Source organism: Protopterus annectens, chromosome 4.part1 (genome assembly GCF_019279795.1).
Source record: "Protopterus annectens isolate FY-2018-M chromosome 4.part1, PAN1.0, whole genome shotgun sequence".
Lineage (NCBI taxonomy): Eukaryota > Metazoa > Chordata > Ceratodontiformes > Protopteridae > Protopterus > Protopterus annectens.
The window spans coordinates 472563528-472585265 of NC_056734.1; the positions used below are offsets into that span (position 1 = coordinate 472563528).

A 21738-nucleotide genomic window follows, 5' to 3' on the forward strand; every position below is an offset into this window, starting at 1 on the left:
AAACAATTTCAAATTAGCTGAAGTTGACAACAAAGGATTACCATGAAGTTATGATTGTGTTATGATTCAGTCATGAGGCATGACTATAGTAAAGCAATTGACCTATACATTATGTTAATACAATAAGAGTATATCTTGAAGCATAACACCAACCTAATGATGCACAAATAATCTAAACTACTATACATTATATACATATTTACAAAAATGTCACCTTAGTTGATGTTGTTACTTTTAACTAAAGAGAGTGTTTAATACCTTTATGTATTTGCATACTTTGCCCTTCATCAATTAAAGCTTTACAGTAGTTCTGATAATATGCCTGGTTCTTTTGACTTTTGGTATACAGCTTCTTAGCTAATGCATGTTTTTATTTTGCCATATTCTTGTACTCTCTAATTAAGTTTGGATCTGTCCAGCAAGTTTTTGGCTATGTAAAATTTTAATAGGACACATAGTGTTAGTGTGATGTGTTTATTGAGGCTAGTAGTATTGCTCTTGAAAATATGTAGCATTGCTGTTTCCCATGATAGTGTGGATTTTGAGCAGCCTGTTTTTTCTAAGAGAAATCTCAGTGAGCGCCACAGTTTATACATTTTTTTGCAGCTCCAGAAGATATGTAAAATATCAGCTTCTTTATTAGGACAAAAAGGACAATAAGATGACTTAGATGGATTAAATTTGTTAAGATGGACAGGTATATGGCATGCATTATTGAAGATCATGATCTGAGTGTATATTAGTTTCTTAAATGGTGTTCAATTGCTGGCCAATTCCTTATGATTTTCTGTCAAGTTACTGCATTTTTCTTCCCAATACTTTAAAAATAGGATTGTATTTTGAAATTTTATTTTAGTTATTAATTTATACATATTTGAGAGCATTTTCTTTTTTTATAAGAGCATCTTTTGAATTTGTTGTGCTACTTTGATATCTTGCTCATTTACAATAATATCCTTAGTTATTTTGTTAACCAGGTATAAGATTTGTTTTATTATCACAGTGCATTTATTACTTGCTTTAAGAGTGTTCTTGATGTTTTCCATTGATAGGTTTTGTAATTGGTAGAGGTCCCGTATTATATAATTTTGTATTAATGGATATTTATCTAAGTTTAACATAGAGTTTGCTAGTTTTATATTAGGATTGCTGTGTATTGGTTGTAGAAGAGTAATTGTACCTTTTAGTTTTAACAATATTAGCAGTTTATCTTTAAAATTTCACACAATTAAAACTGGGTGAATTTTTAATGTCTTAAGGGTTTCTTGATTTATGATGGGAATTGCTTTCGGGTTAATTTTAGATTAAATAATATTTTGGTGAAATAGTTTAATCCATAACGGGTACCATTCATTACCCAATGGATCATAGTTAGTTATTTGAATAATGCAGCTAGCATTAATAATTTCATGGTAGAGTTGGAAGCCTGGAAAGCTTAGACCACCTTTTTCTTTTGGTAGTATTAGTTTGTTGTAACCAATTCTTGTACTCTTCGGGTACCATATGAATTTTGCTAGTCGAACTTTAATTTTATTAAAGAAGGTAGCTGGAATTTTCATGAAAGTGGCATTCATTTGGTATAAAATTTTAGGGAGCTCTCTCTCCCTCTTTCACATACCTCTCAACCATACTGAATTCCACATTTTTTACTGGTTTTGAGGGCAAAATATTGGGGTGCCACGAATTTCCAAGTGGCCCCCTTAATTTCCGAATTTCCCGGACTTTATTTTAAAGTTTACCACTTTAAATGTATAGCTGATGTCACCACCCATCACCAGCCTACAGAGGTGTGCGTGATGACATAAGCTACTGCCTGTTGGACTGGAGGGAACAGGGAATATGAACAGTAATGGCAGGAAAATGCGTGTATAACTTTTGCAGAGTCCGGCGTCCACATCTCCAGGTAAGAACATTCATTGTTCTTTGGCTTCTCGCTATTATTTTAAATGCTGGCTGGGCATTACCCTTTTACCTGTTACTATTGGGCCGCTGGCTGGGCATTACCCTTTTACCTGCTACTGTTGAGCTGCTCGGTTTGCTCTTTGGTTGTTTAATTTATCTCCTGAGCTGGCTGTCCTTTAAGTTATGAGCTGTATGTGTGTGTTTTTAAATGCTCAATTTATCTGCTGCTGCCGTGAGCTTGTTTAATTTATCTGCCAAGTTGGAGCTGGCCATTATTTCTTTATTCTGAGCTATCTATGTGTTTTTAATTATCTGCTGAATTAGAGCTGTGTTGTTTTTAAATGCTCATGATTTATCTGCCAAGTTAGAGCTGTCCCATTATTTTTTATTCCGAGCTGTGTGTTTTTAATTATCTGCTGAATTACGGCTGTGTTGTTTTTAAATGCTCACGAAGTTGCGATTTATCTGCCGAGTTAGAGCTGGCCATTATTTCTTTATTCTGAGCTGTGTTTTTAAAGCAGGTATGGACTGTGGCTGTTCTTTAAGTTATGAGCTGTGTGTGTGTGTGTGTGTGTGTGTGTGTGTGTGTGTGTGTGTGTGTGTGTGTGTGTGTGTGTGTGTGTGTGTGTGTGTGTGTGTGTGTTTAAATACTTGATTTATCTGCTGCTACTGTGAGCTTTTTTAATTTATCTGCCAAGTTGGAGCTGGCCATTACTTCTTTATTCTGAGCTATCTATGTGTTTTTAATTATCTGCTGAATTAGAGCTGTGTTGTTTTTAAATGCTCATGATTTATCTGCCAAGTTAGAGCTGTCCCATTATTTTTTATTCCGAGCTGTGTGTTTTTAATTATCTGCTGAATTGCGGCTGTGTTGTTTTTAAATGCTCACGAAGTTGCGATTTATCTGCCGAGTTAGAGCTGGCCATTATTTCTTTATTCTGAGCTGTGTTTTTAAAGCAGGTATGGACTGTGGCTGTTCTTTAAGTTATGAGCTGTGTGTGTGTGTGTGTGTGTGTGTGTGTGTGTGTGTGTGTGTGTGTATGTGTGTGTGTGTGTTTAAATACTTGATTTATCTGCTACTACCGTGAGTTTGTTTAATTTATCTGCCGAGTTAGAGGCAGAGCTGGCCATTATTTCTTTATTCTGAGCTGTTGAGCTGGCCGTTATTTCTTTATTCTGAGCTGAAGAACACTTCAAAGGATAAAATCTACAATACAGGGAGTAACAGAAAAGAAGAGGGAACTGAAATGAAGTAAGGCAAGAAAAGAAAAAAGTAATAAAGGTAACGGGGGAAGTGAACATAGGAGCTTTGATAAATGAGAACTGAAAAATACAGGATATGTTTTCCAATTTATAGCTGCTAGAAGCATGAAGCAATATATAGAATACGCAGAATTTTAAGAATGGTTTTGTGTGCATTATTTTGTTCCCAAATTCTCCAAGGTAATGTAGATTGCAGTTGTTAAGTTAAAAGCACTGACTGCAGCAACATAATTTAATAAATGTAATATTCAGGAACTGCCTTTTGAACTCTTCATAAACTGCTGATGCATTTGATGCGTTTCAACCCGAAAAATGTTTAGTTTTTATTTTATAATGACTCAAGTAGACCCATGCCAGTTAATTCTGTCTTTACTTATTATGGATAATACATGTTTTTTTTCTCTAATGTTGGTAACTCATGATCTACTGGTGTGAAGTCATATGACAAACCAGCAAATTTACTTTTGCTGTTAATGTGTACAGCTGTAAAGTACAGTGTTTGATTTTCATAAATGTATCTCTTCTGTTTTCTTTCTAAAATACTGATATCATTCATTCTTGGCTACCATTGCTTTTATTTATTTATTTTTTTACAGTGTTACATACATACCTATTTTTATGAACTGCGGTTTGCAGTTGCATTTCTGTTTGTTCATTGCACTTATTTGTGTTTTCTTTGGCTATTACAGTTAGACTTTACAATTCAGAGCTCACTCTACCACTGAGTTTTATACCCTTATGTGGGTCTTAGCCCAGGAAGTGGCCGCATTGAGGAAGCTTCATGCTAATGCCGTAGTCCATGGGAATGGCTAATGCTGATTTGCTGAGATCTCCCCTAAATGTCCACTGTTCCATATTAATGCTGCAGTCCTGAGAATGTCCTCATTAGTGGCGTTACCTGGTAACTATGAACCTGTTATCGGTTTGCCATCCATTCCTTAATGCAATATTAACAACTTATTTTTTTAATGTAACTAGCAATTTATCCCTCAAGGGCAACCGGCACTTTATTTGTAGATGAAACAGTGAACTCTTAAGCTGTTTGCTAGCAGCAATCTCCATTAGTTACAGAGCTGTTTAATGTGGAATTATTTAGCTGACTTACTTCTGCAGAGATTGTGCATATTTACTGATACTGGTGGATTGCAGAAACTTAAGTAGACTCTTATGATGGAAATGCTCTGAACTGAGCAGTTTTGTCATTATTGGTTCATGCATTCTGTTTCATTGTTTACTGGAAAAATGTTAACAATAAATGTAAAATGCGCTTTAACAAGTGTGCTGTATTATACAAGGATTATAATATTATTTAATACAATCAGGAAGGTGTATCAAAGAAAATATGCTTGGTGTGCAAAGGGCCTATGATTTGAAAACAGCCCAAAGGTAATCTTTCTCTGCCACTGGTCAGATGCATTTTCTTTGAATGTGGGTTTCAATGCTGTTTCAGTGAATGTGAGTTTCAAGGGTAGAGAAGCTTTGATGCCAAGTCTGTTTTCACTGTGAGACTTGTGTTGCTTTGTTTAGCAGATATCTGACTATCGGTGTTTGTGCTATATAAAATGTAAAATAAAAGTTTTAAATGAAATCTGAATAATCGTTGTAATAGTAAAGCAGACACTATGCACATTAAAACCACAAAGTTGTAATAAACTAGTAAAGATAAACTGGGCCAGGATAGACCGCACACAATGCCTTTAATGAAACTGGATAGGAACAACAGACAAAACAGTACTAAGCGCTTTCTCCCTTAACAATGTAGGGCATCTTCAGAGTAATGCACATTAAGATTGTCGGTGTTGTTAGTAGCTCAACAGGTAGAATACCTGCTTTTGATGCAGAAGGCTGTGGGTTCTACTCTCACAGTATGTAGATGGATTGCTGATACTATGAACCTACTATCAGTTTGCCATCCATTCCCTATTGCAATATTACTAGCTTATCATTTTTTTTAAATGTAACATAGGCAATTTATTCTTCAAGGGCCATAGGCATTTTATTTGTAGATAAAACAATAAAATATAAAGTTGTTTGCTAGCAGCAACCACTTCATTAGTTCCAGATCTCTTTAATGTGAAATTGTTTATGAGTTTTGCATTTTCTTTGAATGTGGGTTTCAGTGCTGTTTCAATGAATGTGAGTTCAAGAGCAAAGATGTTTTCATGCTAAGTCTATTTTCATTGTGAGACTGCATTGGTTTGTTTAGCAGATGTCTTTTTGTGTTTATGCTATAAAATGTAAAACAAATAAAAGTTTCAAATGACATCCAAATAATCACTGTAGAAGTAAAGCAGTGTGCACATTACAGTGTTTATGGTAAATGGGGTGAAATAACAAAGTAATGGGAACACTGGAATGGCACCCGGGGGACTGGGGCCATATTTTGGTTGTTTGTTCTTCAGTTTGAGTTTAAAAGCTGATATCCCACAATTCCATTGGAGTGGGTGGGATTACATAAGGTATGTAAATTTTATGTTAATCATCATACAGATTTGTACCTATTTTTCATGGGCCTTTGCCCAGATTTTTGATGTTTCCAAGTTGAGAGGTATGCTCTTTCATGAGTCACAAATGACTCCTAGAGGGGCCGCACCAAGAACTGAACTGAAGACCCGCTTGCTGTGAGGCAGCAATGCTACCCGCTGTACCACTGTGTCATTAGTAACATGCATTACTATCACTTTACTGTAACTCTTCATCTTTCCTCACTTTTACCAAGACTAACAATTCCCATCATTCACTATATACACACACCCTTTACTCACTTACTATTATTCCTTTAGGTGTACACATTACTTACTTCACTAATGAAACACTACGTTCATGCTGTCTAGTGCTACCTCACCATAAACATAGAGTGTAGCAATATTTCTGTACAACCACATACATGCCCTGTCTCTATGACAACCTGCCAAGAGTTTCTGACATGTAACATGCTGCTCTTATTCAAATGTAGAGAGCTACATAGTTTTTACTGCATTTATTTCAGTTTGATTACCGGGGAAGTTCACTGGGCCAAGAAGTGCCCATTTTCAGTGAAGGCCCGGGGAGAAAAGCTCCAAGAACAGTATAATACAATATAGGTTATAGAATAAATGCTCCAAGAACAGTATAATACAATATAAGTTACAAAATGCAAATAAAGATTACAAAATAAAAATATATACAATATAGTTTGTAAAAACAAGTAGGGTTAATATATTTGAGAGTTGCAGAGAACTTGATGGCAGATTTTTTTTTTTTTTTTGAATCAATATTTATATGTTTACAGTCACTTAAAGTCTGTTAGTTGTAGTTATTTTGAGAAATTAGAATAAGTATGAGAGTATAGTGGAGTAGGAGTAGGAGTGCTTAGTTAGGAGTCCCTATGGAATTTAAGTGGGGTGAAAGCAGGAGCATTTCCATTTGGAGGATAGGTGAAGAAAAAGTTGAGTTTTGAAGGATTCAGTGTTGGGTATAGTCCTAAGTGAAGTAGGCAGAGAGTTCCATTTTTTACTTGGTGAGAAGGAGAGTAAAAGCTGGCCAGCTGGTCGTTTCGGTTTACTAATGGAGATTAGGTTTTGGTTTTCGGATCTCAGTGATCTGTTAGAGATGTATGGAGGAAGGATGTTCTTTAAGGCTGGGCATTTATTAGGGGAGAATAATGTATAAAGAATGTATATTTCTTTACATCAGAGCATCCAACCAGTTTTTATGTTATGAGACAATGAAAAAAGTTTTGTAACAGTGCCAAATTGCACCTGCGTATTCACTAGATTATGCTCCAGTTACTTTGCCTGCTGAATCTTGTCTGGAGCTTATTTCTCTGGATCTTCTCTGAAAACAGTGCCTGCCATGTTGGACATACCTGATTAACAAGCATAAATCAAAATAAAGAATTAATCACAAAATGCATACTTTTTGCTCTTCCTGGTAGCTGAGTGGGTCTAGCAGTGTTAAGGTCCATTCCTAGGACATCAGGAGGGTCCATGGGATTTCCAAGATACAGCCTGTGGGAGGAAAAGGCAATAAGACATGTCACAAGATAAACTCAAAAATACTTAGCAACCAGAAAATAATCATTAACAGAAGAGTAAAAAAAAAGACACAGACTTATACTGTCCCACATACAATCACAAAAATAAGAATTAACTTCAGTTAACAAAGAGATGTCTTTAGTAGACTTAAAAGGCACAACATATTTTCAGAATCATGTCAGTATAACAACAGCACTTCAAAGAAGACAACAGCAGCAATGCAAAGGCACCGAATACCTCTTTCTGGAACACATTTAATAGCAGAGCACAATTCTACTAATTCAAAAACTAACTGTATTACTGTGAAGTAATTCAGTGTATGGATTTGTTATGCTAACCACAGTTGTAACACTGTGGGGTTAGTATTTTAATTTATCTCAATTTATCTCTCTTCTGTTTTAAACTGGGGACAAAAAAGCAAATGGAAAGCCTACTAGGCTGTCTACAAAGTGATAGTTTTCCTGGTGCAGATGGCTCATACCTGTGTTTTATCAAAATAACCATTTAACATACTACCTGCTCTCTTAAACATTCTCTTAACATTTGCTTATCCCCAAACACAATACCAAAAATCTGGAACCATGCACTTGTTTATCCAAGAGGAACACTTTCTAAATCTACTTTCACCAAGAACTACAGACCCATTTCCATCCCTCCAACATTAAGCAAATTACTGAACAAACCTATTTACACTCCGCTATCAATCAATACTTGCTCCTTTTCCCTGATTAAAAAAGCATGACAACAGCCATCGCTTCTTTAAATGATGACATCTTTCAAAGCATGGACAAAGGTAATCTAACAGGTTCAATATTTCTTGACATAACCAATGCCTGTGACGAACGTGACCACAACTTACTTCTAGATGCTCTTTCTGCTACAGGCATTTGCACCACTTATCTGCAATGGTTCAAAAGTTGCCTTTCTGACAGAGCCTTCTCAGTGAAAGGGACTACATCAGGGCTCCAGTCTGCCCTCCTCTACATTTCTCTGCATTTTTTAAAAGACTGCCTTGTAACCATTCACAACTCCTCATTATCCTAAACCGAGAGAATATGGTAGTCCACAGATCTAATATTTCCTCTGCCACAATGAAAACACAAACTAGAAAATGACCTTCAAATATATCCACACGGCATGATAACGGTCTTTATCCCTAAACACCAAAAACCAAATGCAATGCTATTTATTTATTCAACATTTATTTTACCAGGATAAATCCGACTGGACTGTAGGTGTCCATTTTCAGCAGAGTTCTGGGGAGAAAAGCTCCAAGAAATTACAATGTGAAATACATAGGTTATTAAAAAGAGTGACAGTTGATTACAATAATATAAGTTGGGTAACAAAATGGCAGAATGCTAACATATAAGGCAGAAGACAGTTAAATGCAAAGCAATGTCATAGCACAGTGAGGAGATCACATTCCTTACAGTAGTAATACAGTACGCATGCATAAGTACATATTTACAACACTACACATTGCACTTAGGAGTCGGTGTAGAGTGAGTTTCCAAGTAGGTACATATTTATAACATTTACAGAGTGTTTTATGCACACAGGTGTCAGTGTAACGTGAGCATCAGAGCTTAGAGGGTAGGCTTCCTACAGTGGGGCGAAGATTCAGGTGGGGTCATTGCAGTTGCAAATAGGGTTAGAATAAAGGTGTGATTTAAGGAGGCTTTTAAATATGGTTGTGCGATTTTGTAGCCTGAGGGTGGGAGGGAGGTTGTCCTATGCTTTTGTGACCTTGTAGGAGAATAGGACTTCTCCAGAGCTATTCTTGCATGGACTGACTTCAGTCAGGGATTTGTTACTGGATCATAATGTCCTGTTGGAGTTGTGGAAATTTAACATGCCACCTAGGGCAGGGGTTTTGTCTGTGTGGTAAAGAATTTGTTGAGCTATGGTGAGTTGGTGATAGCGTAGTAAATTTGGAAATTCCAACCAGTGTTGTTTAAGTAGGGATTGGTAGTGGTGGGAGTGGGATTTAGCACTGGCTGCGAACCTAGCTATTTTACTGTAGCTTTGGTTTTATTTTATTAATGTTGGTTAGAACTGGAGAGGCATAAAGTAATGATGATAGGAGATGAAACCTGGCTACAGTAGTTCTAGACGGGGGGGGGGGGGTTAGGAACTGTTTGCTACGATAGAGGCATCCTAGCTTCTTGTGGACTTTTGAGATATGTGTTTGTTGTACTTAAGTTGCTGATCAATTGCGATGCCTAGGAGTTTGGCCTCAGCTACTGGGGTGAAGAGGGTGTTACTGGCTGAGAGAATGGAAAAGGAGGGGGCCATTGTGCTTGGTTGAATGGAATAACATTAACTGTGTTTTTTGGGGGTTTAGTATCAGTTGGTAGTAGTTTAGCCAGTTTTCAGTTTCAAAAAGCAAAGCAAGTACTGATAATTGCAGTTCCATCTAGTAAGGAAGCACAAATGCACAGTGGTGGCACTCTAATAGTTGTTGACATTTATTAATATACTAAAACAGGAACAGTTTGGGAAATGTTGTATGCTTAGGTGGCAGCAGAAATATCTGCATATAGATTAAGAAAAAGACAGGACTTTAGCCTTGTCAGAAAAGATGTTCGAGTGGGCAGTCCATACATCACAACAAGAATGCTATTCCAGATTTGTAGCAAATGTATGGTGAGTGTGTGACTTGCATATATTAGAGATAGTTCAGAAGGTTAGATGTAACAGAAGATGCTGAAAAAAAGCTTGAAATTTTACAAAAGATTTTAAAATGAAAATCCTTAACCAGTTGTAAATGTGTGATATTTGTAGAGGAACTCTCAGTACGTGTAAGGCCATGCTGCAACATGGGTATGTCGGGGGATCACTTGTGAGGCCGGTCATTTTTAGACTTATCTCCCTCACCGGGCCTCTTGGTGGGAGTGCGAGTCCCAGAGGCCGGGTAGGAAGAAAAAGCAGCAGTAGCCACTGCTTTTCCCGCAGGGGAAGAAGGGACCGCGGTCCCAGCAGAAGAGGGCAACAAACCCCTAAGGATCAGTTTGTCCACCTGTCCTTAAGTGCTCTGGGGTTAAACCCAGTGCAAATAGGACAGGGGGACTAGAGGTAAGCAACCCCCAAGCAAACCACACAAAGAGTGTGGCCATCAGCCGGTGAAAGCTTATAGTCACACTCTGTGCATTTTTTGAACCCAGGATATATGGAATTCCTCAGAAACTCTCCACTGTTTCCTAACAACTGGAGAATGACTGATGGTGATCTGATTGGACTTGAAAATATCACATACTTCAAAATACCTCAGATTCTAACTAGACCAGCATATACACTTTTAAGTCCACATTACTGAAACTAGGTCAAAAATTAACAATTATCTTGGCAAGAAAGAGTTCATATTTTCTTTCTCATGAAGGCAAAACAGACTTATTACACATTTAGAATACAGTCTCCTAATCATTACCATGGCTCCTCAAAAGAATCAAACTGTACTCCAAACCACCTACAATCAAATATGTACATTTACTACCCAATATCTAAAACAGAACACCTTATTTTTTTGCTGTAACACCAAGATGGCCTGAAAAATGTCTATATAATCAGCACACCACCATGGATACCAAGTATAAGTAAATAAACATATTATAAATACATAAATTAAATATGTGTACATAGATCTGTTAAAATGTTCAGAATTGCCCCTAATAACAAAGGTTATGTTGCTTTTGATGCTTTGCTGTAACATTCTTTGATGAATCATGTTATACTGGAAAAGGCTTAGACATCTTGAGTGAATTTCATTGCAAATGGGTTTCACTTGTTCACTTTTCTTTACTATGGACTTCGGCAGTTTGGGATTCATTTAGATGACATGCAGTCTTAGCTTTATATATTTTATTATTTCCCTTACAAGCAGACTACCTCTCAGTCTAGCTGATGCTTTTCAAACTTTATTGGGATAGGCAGTGTGAATACAAGCAGAAGTAGAGTGCAGATGCCAACAAAAGAAAGTTTTTTAAGATGTCGAGTAAAGACATTACCTGACTTGTAATACAAGTTGAAAGCCAATAGCATCTAAACTCAGTGTTTGGATCACAAACTGAGAGAGTCCCTGTGACATCTAAAGTGATATTCTGGCATACATGCAGCTTTGTAAAATGATTTAACTGCATGCAATTTAAGGATTATGCTATATTTGCTTTTCTGGTTAACTTGTTTGCTACCCCTCTTTATTGAAACTTCTGTTTAGATGTTTAACATTCTGGCTCAGCATGGGTCTGTTTACTCTCTACCCTAGGATCAAGAAAATATGACAGAAAGGGGGAAGAGTTTTACTTTAGAAGCAGCTGCTGCAAATTCTTCTTATTAAATACAAAAATCAAGAGGTAACACTGAGTTCTAAATTCAATAATCTGACAGATTAGCTACCTCCACTGGTGCACAAGGAGAAAGGCATGATTACAACCAATGTGATCCAAGTTTGGCTGCCTAGTACAGCACACCAGAGTTGACCATGCTCCGCCACAATCACCCCAAGGAGGGTTGACGGGGTAAATGCTCAACCTGGGGGCAGGTATTGAGCTTAGTAAGTCAATGTTTGGTGCAGCCTTCAATGCAGATGTGTAGAAGTGTGCACATATATGGGTAAAGCATTGTGGACCTCTAAAGGGACACAGATTGCACTTTGCCCTATCCCATAGTGAGATTAGGCCATTACAAACATCATCATTATTGGGACACTGACAATGGCATAACACATCGTCATGGCTACATGAATGATGATCCTCTCTGGATAGCTCTTGTGTTGATAACAGGCAAACTCCTAGGTAAAGGAATGATTGGATCATGTCTTCCCTGTGGGGGAGGCTTGATGGGTGGCATGCATGAGGGTAAAAACTACATAGAAAAAGTATTACTTAATATCTCTACTTTATACTTAGACCTGGCAACATTACTATGCACGTCTTGCTTTACCTTTAATAGAGTTTAAATGTCAAGATAAATCATTATTAAAAGCACAGTTTTGTACAATAATTATGAAAATCATTTAAGCACTTACTAGAAGAAATATAAATACTAACAAAAAAAGTACAGTTGTGTAAGTCGCACCTACCCAAATTCCTTACTGCTGCAGTAGCGTTTAAGCTACAGTAGTTATGTCTTGCCCAAGACACAAGAACTGATCAGTTTCCAAAATCTCTGGCTACATCCTGCATCTTCACTCTGCCTGCTGATTAAGTAGAATCAGTAGTCGGAGTAAAGATTCTTCAGTATTTTCTTGCTGAAATTAAGGAGCATATTCATCTAAACTACAAGAACAAGAAATAATTTAAAATCCTAACAAGTAACTATACATAAAATATGGGAATGGAGGGTGGGTGGGTGCGAATAATGCAGCAGTGAGGAGTTCGAACATTTACTCTTATGGACTAGTGCCATATCTCTCAACCTCTTGAAGCAAGAAATCTGGACAAAGCCATAAATAATGGGGGGACAAAGGCCCAAAAACAGGGAACACTTTTTATATAATGCTCTTACAAACTTAGAAAGTTGGCAGAATAACAGATATTGCATTAGCATGAATTTTCTGAAGGGAATGAAGTCTGAAACTTAAATGTCTGTCTATTTTCTGACTTTAACCCTCAATGATTTGCAAATGGTTTGTCAAAGCCACAATTTTATGAGAAACGGACCAAAGATATGAGGCAAAATTCTGTACATTCTGCAAAAATCTGTACAGTTGAGAGGTATGACTAATGCAACTTACACAACTGCACTTTGTTCATCACTCCCAGTGCTGCAGTAGCCTTTAGCCTACATGGATTGAATACAAAGGCTATCCAGCCTGGGAGGAGGAAGGGTATATATATCCAGGAGTCCCTGGAGAATGGTCCTAGCAATACCTGCCCTGGATTTAGAAAAAGACTCCAGATTGTACTACCTTGTAAAGGTTATGTACAGAGCATCATGTAGCTGTCTCCAAGATACGTCTGGTCCCCACCACCTTTCAATATTCCATTAAAAAAGACAATGTTCTAGTACAATGAACATTTTCACTACCTGGAACAGGTTCACCACTGTGGAAATACCAAAAGACAATAGCTGAGGATAACCATCTGGAAATAGTCAGCTTTTGACACAGGTTGCCATTTCTTTATCCTAACATAAGAAACAAATAGCTGATCAGCTTTTCTAAAGGTCTTACTGCTGTTAAGATAACACCTGAGCTGTCTATTCACTTCAAGATCATGCAGAATCCTATATCCCTGCTTCTAAGGATCTGGATGGAACACTGAGGGATTGATGGCTTGACAACTCTGAAACCTTTTTTAAACACCTTTATTGAATCATCATTTGTGAAACAGGTAAACTTACATTTATATAAAAAATAATCAAACCATATTAACAACTCCACATTTACAAAAGTTATACATCACATATTCACATTTACAAACATTATACATTGCACATTTTGCTAAATGTCATATAATCAAAGCAACAGTGCATAAATTGCTCTAGTCCTGCCTTCTCTTAAACTTCACTCCTCCTCCAAAGTATTTTTCTGTATATTGTTCCCACAATTTCCATTTGTTATGTAATTTACTCCAACTATTTTCTAAAGGTCACACTTCCTTTTCTTTTGTCTCAGTTACAAGTACAGTTGGTTTAAATTTTGATTTCCATTTTTTAGTAATTGCTTTTTTGGTTGCCACAAGAAATAAACTTAAGGTCTTACTCTGTCTTGGCAATTCAGACTCTGTATTCCAGTTCAAAAAAAATAAATTAATTTCCTTAGTTACACCCACTGACTCACCCAGTATTCCTTACAGAGTACTCTGTATGGGAATTTTTTAATTCTGCCAACACATTATACTCCACGAATATATGCTCTCAGGTACCTTTTTCTTCCTCATTAAACCTCCAATATTTGCTAACTACCTGAGGAAAATTTGTTTGGAATCATATCTATGCAAACATTTCCAGGCAACAATCCTGTATCATCTAGATTTTGCTGCAGATTTGGGAGCCAAAAAATTAAGTGCTCCAGTTGTTTCTTTGTGAACTGCATATCTAATCTCTCTCCCCGATCTTTTCCTGACCTCTTCTGATTGCTTCTTATAATTTTCATGTAATATTTTATATGCCCCACTAATTGTCCCATTTTTAACAGCAGCTTCTATTCTAGAGTCAATTAAAAACTTGTCCACTGCGGGTCTTTTTTTTAGGATTCTCATTTCCCTTTCTCTATATTCAAATAACAATTCCTTACAGGGAATGCAATTGCTAAACTGCAATCCAAATTTCATCTTGACCTCTTCCCATTCTATTACCTTTCCCTCTCTAATTCTTTATTCCTAATACCTTGGTTCCTTTGCCAGCTTCCCTCAGTAAATTCCAGCCTATTTTCTGTACCCTTAATTACAGCCATCCCTACTGGCAGAATTTTTTTTCTTTTTTCGCCATTCCTGTGTTGGCTTAGTTTTTAATATACGTTCTGCTACTTTATAAATATAATATTCTGTGTAACTGCTGTTAGTCTCCTTAAGGATCTTTATCTAGAATCCCATTCTTTCCTTGTTTCTTGAATTACCCCCTCCCCACACGCTTCATCATCTCTTTCCACTTTGAACTGTAACTTTCTGCTTGTGTTATGTATAATAGCCTTAACTGCATAGCTCTAAAATATCCCTTCAAATCAGATAATTCTAAATCTCCTTATTCTACTGGGAGGATCAACTTATCCCACTTGACACTTGCCATCTTCCCCTTTAAAATAAAATCCTTCAGCTCTTAATTAATATCCATAACTTCTCCTCTGGTAAAAAAGATATGCCTGACCGGTTTATAAAATTAAAGGGGCTCAAACATTTCACTACTTGTATCTTGCTACCCATATCCATAGTCAAGAGCTTCCAGTATGCAGTTTCTGTATCATCTTTTTGATTAGTTTCTTCCCATATATTCTTACCTGACATAGCAGAATCCTTTTTAATCTGTACTCCAGAATACTTCCTTTTATCATATTCCCATAAATATGAATATTGCTGAACTAATTAATGTGTGAATATATACTTTATAGCTATAGCCTTTGTTTTATCTTCATTCATTTTATATCACAAAAAAAAAAAACAGAACTGTCTCAGAATGTTCCATAACACTGGGATGCCCTTTTCTGGTTCTGTCAGGTACAAAATAATATTATCTGCAAATACAGCCAACTTTTCTTGAACAAAATACTAACTAAATCCTTGAATTTCTGAGTCCCATATTTTCTTTGCCAATGGTTCTAAATACAATGGAAATAACAAGGGGAAAGAGGATTCCCCTTCCCTGGTTCCTCTGTTCAGATACAACTTATCCAAGAGGAACCTTCCCATTTTGATTTTTGCTTCTGACCCTTCATATTTCCTTCTAATTAACCGTACTATTTTATCAGGAAATGCAATTCTTCCATTGTCCTATGCATAAAATACCAGCCAACTCTGTCAAATCCTGTTTCTGCTTCAAGACCCACCAATAACAGCAGCATTTTCTTACATTCTGCTTCCATCTAGATCATCATTGTTTTGTTAATGTTGTCAAATGTTTGCCTTCCCTTTGCAAAACCACAGTGGTCCATATCCATCAATAATGGTATCACCTCTGCCATTCTTTTAGCCATTATAAACCTAGAAACTTTATAGTCATGGCTTAAACTTGAAATAGGCCTATATGAGGTTGGATCAGATGGGTTTTTACCATCTTTACGTATTACAGCCACCACAGGTTTTCTTCAAGGATAATGTTGCTATCCCCCAAAAACAATGGGAATGCAGAAAGGAGATTCTGCCGATAGGGATAAATATAATGAGGGATACAGACAATAGGCAAGAAGGGGTGACAATATATTAGAGAAAATTGGCAAAAGAAACATGTCGTTAAGAAAGGAATAATTAGAAGAGCACAAAAATATTGCATGATAACTATAAGACTCAATCAGAGGAGGTTAGGAAGCATTGGGAAGAGAGACTGGATAAACAATTCACAAAGAAACAATAGAGGGATATATGTATGTCTCCCAAATATGCAAAAAAAAATCTAAAAGATTTAGGATCTTTACCTGGAAGTGTTTACATAGGCCATGCAGGCTCTAAATGTTGGAAGTATGATGGGGAAGAAAGAGGTAACTGGGAACATGTTTTCTGGGACTGTAATGAGTTGACGGACTTTAAAGATTCCCTGTAGTCTGCATTGTCAGAGATGCTGGTTGAGCAAACTGGAGTAACTACAGAAATTGTTTTGAAAAACATATATTTTCAAAAAGTTCAAAGCTCTGATTAAATCTGTACCAAGAATAAAACTGACTGAACAAATCACTTGTGTCCTTAATATAACTATGTGAAAAAGACAAAGTGTTTTCAATTTTATTTTCTAAATAAACTGATATTGGCTGTGTTATCCAGCCCCTAGAAGAGACCATTGGTCTCACTGGTGGATTATGGAGGCTCTTGTGTATTTTGGGCAAACCACAGTACATTGGAATGATGGGATGTTGCATATAAAAGTATAATAACTCCAGACACAAGGTATCGTACATATCTCATCATATGTTATCTTTTAAAAGAGTATCTAGGGCAGACGTAAAACTCTTTATTCATTGTCACAATTGAGCCTCTTTTAACCAAACACTTGATATTGGTATCATTTTTTTAAATTATTAACAGCTTGCTGTTTTCATGTAGTCAAATCGTAAAATATTATTTTAAATTTATCTGAATATAAAAGATGCAAATCATTTTCACAAATTTTGAAAAGCTTGACTTACACTGTTACTCACTGGAATAAGCATACTAGATTTTCTAAAGAAAGTAGTATTCATAGGAAATACATTTTCTCCATCAGAAAATATCAATTTGAAATTTAACTGTGTGACAAAAAGTCTCATGTCAGTTAAGGAGTCTGAAACAAAGCCATCTATAGCTGGTATGAAAGTAGCACTCTTGTTAAGTACTGACAGTTCGACATCAGTCAGGAAATGTTGAGAAATGCTATATACTAAGTTGCTTTCAAGTTTGTGTGGTTTCTTGTAAGAACATGTTTGCGTATTCCTCTTTCTTGACCTGTTACTTTTTCTGTTGTCACCTCCTTTCTGTTGTTGCTCCTCTGGCGAATAAGTAACAGGTCCAACAGTAAAAAAGGTGGAACCTCTATGAGATCCAAAGCCGAGATACCATTTTCATCAACCGTAGCAACTAAAATAGATCCAGAGCCACAACTGGCTCCTGAATGTTCATGTGATGACTACGTTCATTATCAAGCAAATGACTGGTGACAATATAGTTTGCTTATTAACCCATGAAAAGACATTGCTATGTTTAAAATCAGTACTATCTCATCTCAATTTTTTCATTTTGGTCATAATCAAATACTGTTCAAAAGTGAGCACTCTTTCAATGAGTGAATCATAGTTACTTTGACTGACATTAAAGGCATGATGTGAAATAACTGTAGAATGTAACATAAGCAGCACTTTCCTTAAGGGAAACTTCCACTGGTACAAAAAAAGTCATTCATCAGTTGCATATAATCTCTCCATAATTTAAAATTAAGCAGCTGTCATTTGCGTAGTAGTTCTGGATACTTAATGTTATATGTCAGCATCTTTAGTAGCCGTAAAACACGTGGTACTATATTTAATTTTAAAAACTTACGTGTTGCCACTATAGATACTTAAATTGCATCAACTGGTCTTCCAAGTTTTTTAATTCTTCATTGAAAAACAAATGTTTTTCATTAGTGGCAAGGGAATTATCTAATGCTGACAATAGTAAATTGCCATTAGCAATAAATAAGTTCATAAACTATTGTTCCCACTTACCAATAACAATGTTCAACTCTGAGAAAAGAGATGGTGAGGTCATTAATTTCCTTTCTATGTCCAGTGAGTCAATAGCCACAAAATGCATAAGCACCACAAGGACTGCTTAGCGGCTAAAGATGAGTATATCCACGTATATCGAATAAGCACAATAAGAACACTCAAGTCAGCACAGAAAATGACCAGTTTAATAATCCACTAGCTGCTCAAAGCTTAAAGTGTGAAATAAGAACAATAAAATCAGGGCTCTTAAATGTTTTAGAAAATCACATGACTCTAAAATAAAATTCAATGGTCACTATACATCTCAATCAATATAAATAATTAATAACAACTTCTTAAAAACATAAACTGTATTTTTTTCAAAACTGGTTTTATAGAATTGTGTTCATTCAGACCTGGATAATGATCAGCATTAAATGCATTAATCCATTTAAGTTCTTTTTTCAAACAAAGAAATGTATTGTCTGGGTATATGCCTTCTAAAACATAAATTTGAAGGTGGTTGTCAAGTCATTATCTGAAATATGTTTATGGCATTTGTTGGTATTTTTCTTCTTATTTCAGACACAGTTTCCAATACATTCCTTTAATTTTTGATCTGTCTTGCCAATATACAAACACATGCAGGTCTGACATTATGCTAAATAAACTAAATGCTTCAAATCACAATCGTAATAACCAGTGACCGTGAACAATTTACCTGATGTAGGATGTTTAAAGAAATTCCATTTCAACATATAACCAAAAAGTAAAAAACTACCACTGGAACCACAACACTCATTTAATAAAGTAAAGTGCTTTTCGTCGCCACAATAGTAGACTTCCTCAGACAAATTGTACAAAAATTTACTTCATTTAAATACATATCAGCTAATTCAAATTAAAACATTCTACCAGTCACATACTGTTTCACATGACATCACTACATACAAATCTAAACTGAGGTTACGCTGTCATCTCCCTTTCAAAAAAGTAGATGGTTTATGGTTAATGAATTTGATAAAACAATACCAAAGGTCTAAAAATGTACTTGTATATGTAACTAAAAATACAAATGTTGTAAAAAAAATTATATTGTAGAAATAACGTTTGGATGTTTCCCTAACGTGTTAAACATTTCAGCTTTAAAATACACACAATCAAAGTCACTTCATTTAAACCAGGAGGGGTATACGAATTCAACCTAAACTGCCAGAGAAGTTCCTGTTTTTCTAACAATAAATGATGGGGACCTTCTTTAACACTGACAGGTACTTGACCTATCACTTTGAAAAGGAAGTAGTGTGTAGGGTGTTCTATACAGTGCACCTAGCTAGTGCATTGGTTGGTATCTTTTTCCTAATGTAGTAAATGTGCTCGTAGATCCGCTCCTTTAGTTTCCTGCTAGTCTTCCCTATGTAAAATGCTGGGCAGACTTGACAGGTGGCTAGGTAAACAACATATCTAGAATTACAATTATATCTGCCTTTTACTTTTACCCCAGCTACTTTGCCCTTACCCCCCCGGGGGAGTCACCAAGGGATGCACTTGTTCAGGACTGGGCCTTGGGTCTCCTCTGCACTTTTCCTCCCTTTCCACTAATACCCAAAGTACTTCAGAAAGCCAACTGTTTGGGAAGGGACTTGATACTCATCGCCCCATACTGGCCTTGTCAAATCTGGTTCTCCTTCCTGTGGCCTCATCTTCAGGAGGAGCCTTGCATTCTGGACCTGGTTCCAGACCTTTTGACTCATGTATCATGTATCCCACCCTTCAGACCCTCAAACTGACAGCTTTGGCTGCTCCAATTCCAACAATATCCAGGTTTCCTAACCTCGCTTCATCAGTTAAACACATTCTAATTTCTTCTCATAAGGCTTCAACAAAAAAGATATATAGAAACAAATGGAAAAGATTCCCTTTATGGGCTTTATTAACCACATTGATATGTTTTCTGCCCCAGTCAATTCCATTCTAGAATCCCTAACAAAGCTATTCGAGAAGGAGCAGCTGTGGCTACCATTAGAGGTCAGCTAACAGCAATCTCCAATTTTCATCTAGGTGAATCCGGCCTCAACACTGTCTCATAGACTATGCAAAGTGTTTCTTAAAGGTACTTTATTATTAAGACAACCTATCAGTGACCCTCCAGCACCATGGGACTTAAATTTCATCCTATCGCATTTAATTTTTCCCCCTTTTGAGCCAGTGCCATCTTGTGAACTCAAGTTTTTGACATGGAAAACTATTCTCTTGATAGCAATCACCTCTGCTAGAAGAACATCAGAGTTGCAAGTCTTGTCTATAAAGCCCCCATACTTGCTTTTCCATAGGGACAGGGTGTCCTTACGAACAAACCCTTCTTTTATGCCCAAAGTATCTTCAGAGTCAAATCTGAACCAAACTATAGAGCTGCCAGTCTTCTTCCCAAATTTCGAGAATAAGGCAGAATACAACTGGATGTACATAGACAGTTACGTTTTTACTTACACAGAACTAAAGACTTCAGAAAATCTGATCAGCTATTTATTTCCTTTTCAGACTCAAAGAAAGGTACCCCTGTCTCGAAGGTAACACTTTCAAAATGGCTTTCAGATTGCATAACTTTCATCTGTAAGTCTCAAAACAGAGATCTCCTCAGAAGACTTAACACACTCTACAAGAGCCATTGCAACCTCTTCAGCGTTTCTGGCTAAATTACCAATTAATACCATTTGTGCTGCAGCAACATGGGCAAAACCACATACCTTTATCACTCATTACAAAGTCGATTTTGCCTCAATGAACAGGGACTCTTTTGGTGCCACGATTCTGAGGAATATTCTCCCTTGAGCCACCCAAGACGAGCGGTGCTAGGGACGTTGTCTCAACCTATTAAGAATGAAGGCGAGACAGGACAACATCACATAAAGAAGTTATGTATTCACTATAATGTTCCATGTGTGTTGTCCATCTTTGCCTTCATTCTTACATCCCACCCTCCCTTCCCTCTACATTTTTTACTCCTGAAAGACTGAGTCTGTACAACTAGATTACCTTAATCCTTGACCTTCTTCACCTGACTCCGAGCGGTTTCTGTGATGCATTCATACCCTTATTTTGAGAGCAAACAAGATCTGGGGGGTGGCTTCTAGTGCATGCTGGGATAGGGTTTAGCCACGAGCTGGCAGAAGACCTCAAGCTTGAATACAAAGGATGAAATGGATCCAAGAGTCGGATCCAAACCCAACCTAGTAAGAATGAAGGCGAAGATGAACAACACACATGGAATGTTATGGTGAGTACATAACTTCTTTTTAATAGCCGTACACAGCTACTCATAAACAGTCTGTTTTAACACATGTTACCTGTACATAAAATGAACAACTGATCCAAAGAGTTGAAAGATTTAGTTTTGTCAAGATAGCACTTGAAATGTTTGTGGGCATCCAAGGTAATCCTTTCTCACTCACTTTCTTTAGGTTCAGGAAAGAAAATGCTGAGATGGCAAGTTTAGCTTAAAATACACTCTGCTACCACTTTAGGCATAAAAAAGGATTAGTTATCAAAGAAACCCTATCCCTATCCCTATGGAAAATGAGATAGGGTTGACTCACCATAAGAGCCTGCAACTCAAGATACCCTTCTTGTAGAGGTAAGAACAATCAGTAAAATGTTTTCCTTAAGAACCTCATGTCAGCCAGATGAGCTCGAGTGGAGCAAGTTTTAGCTTCTCTAATAAAAAATTAAGAATCTGAAGGAAGGGCCACC

The 21738-nt window shown here is 36.7% G+C and overlaps 1 protein-coding gene across 3 annotated transcripts in view; it reads right to left on the reverse strand.

Annotated features, from left to right (window-relative positions):
• Window positions 1-21738, reverse strand: part of TNK2 (tyrosine kinase non receptor 2) — a 1226346-nt gene that overhangs the window by 343089 nt on the left and 861519 nt on the right. For all 3 annotated transcript variants that reach the window (XM_044070286.1, XM_044070284.1, XM_044070285.1), the window contains exon 11: window positions 7063-7154. In XM_044070286.1, the coding sequence (XP_043926221.1) occupies window positions 7063-7154 (92 nt within the window). The remainder of the gene's footprint in view (window positions 1-7062; window positions 7155-21738) is intronic.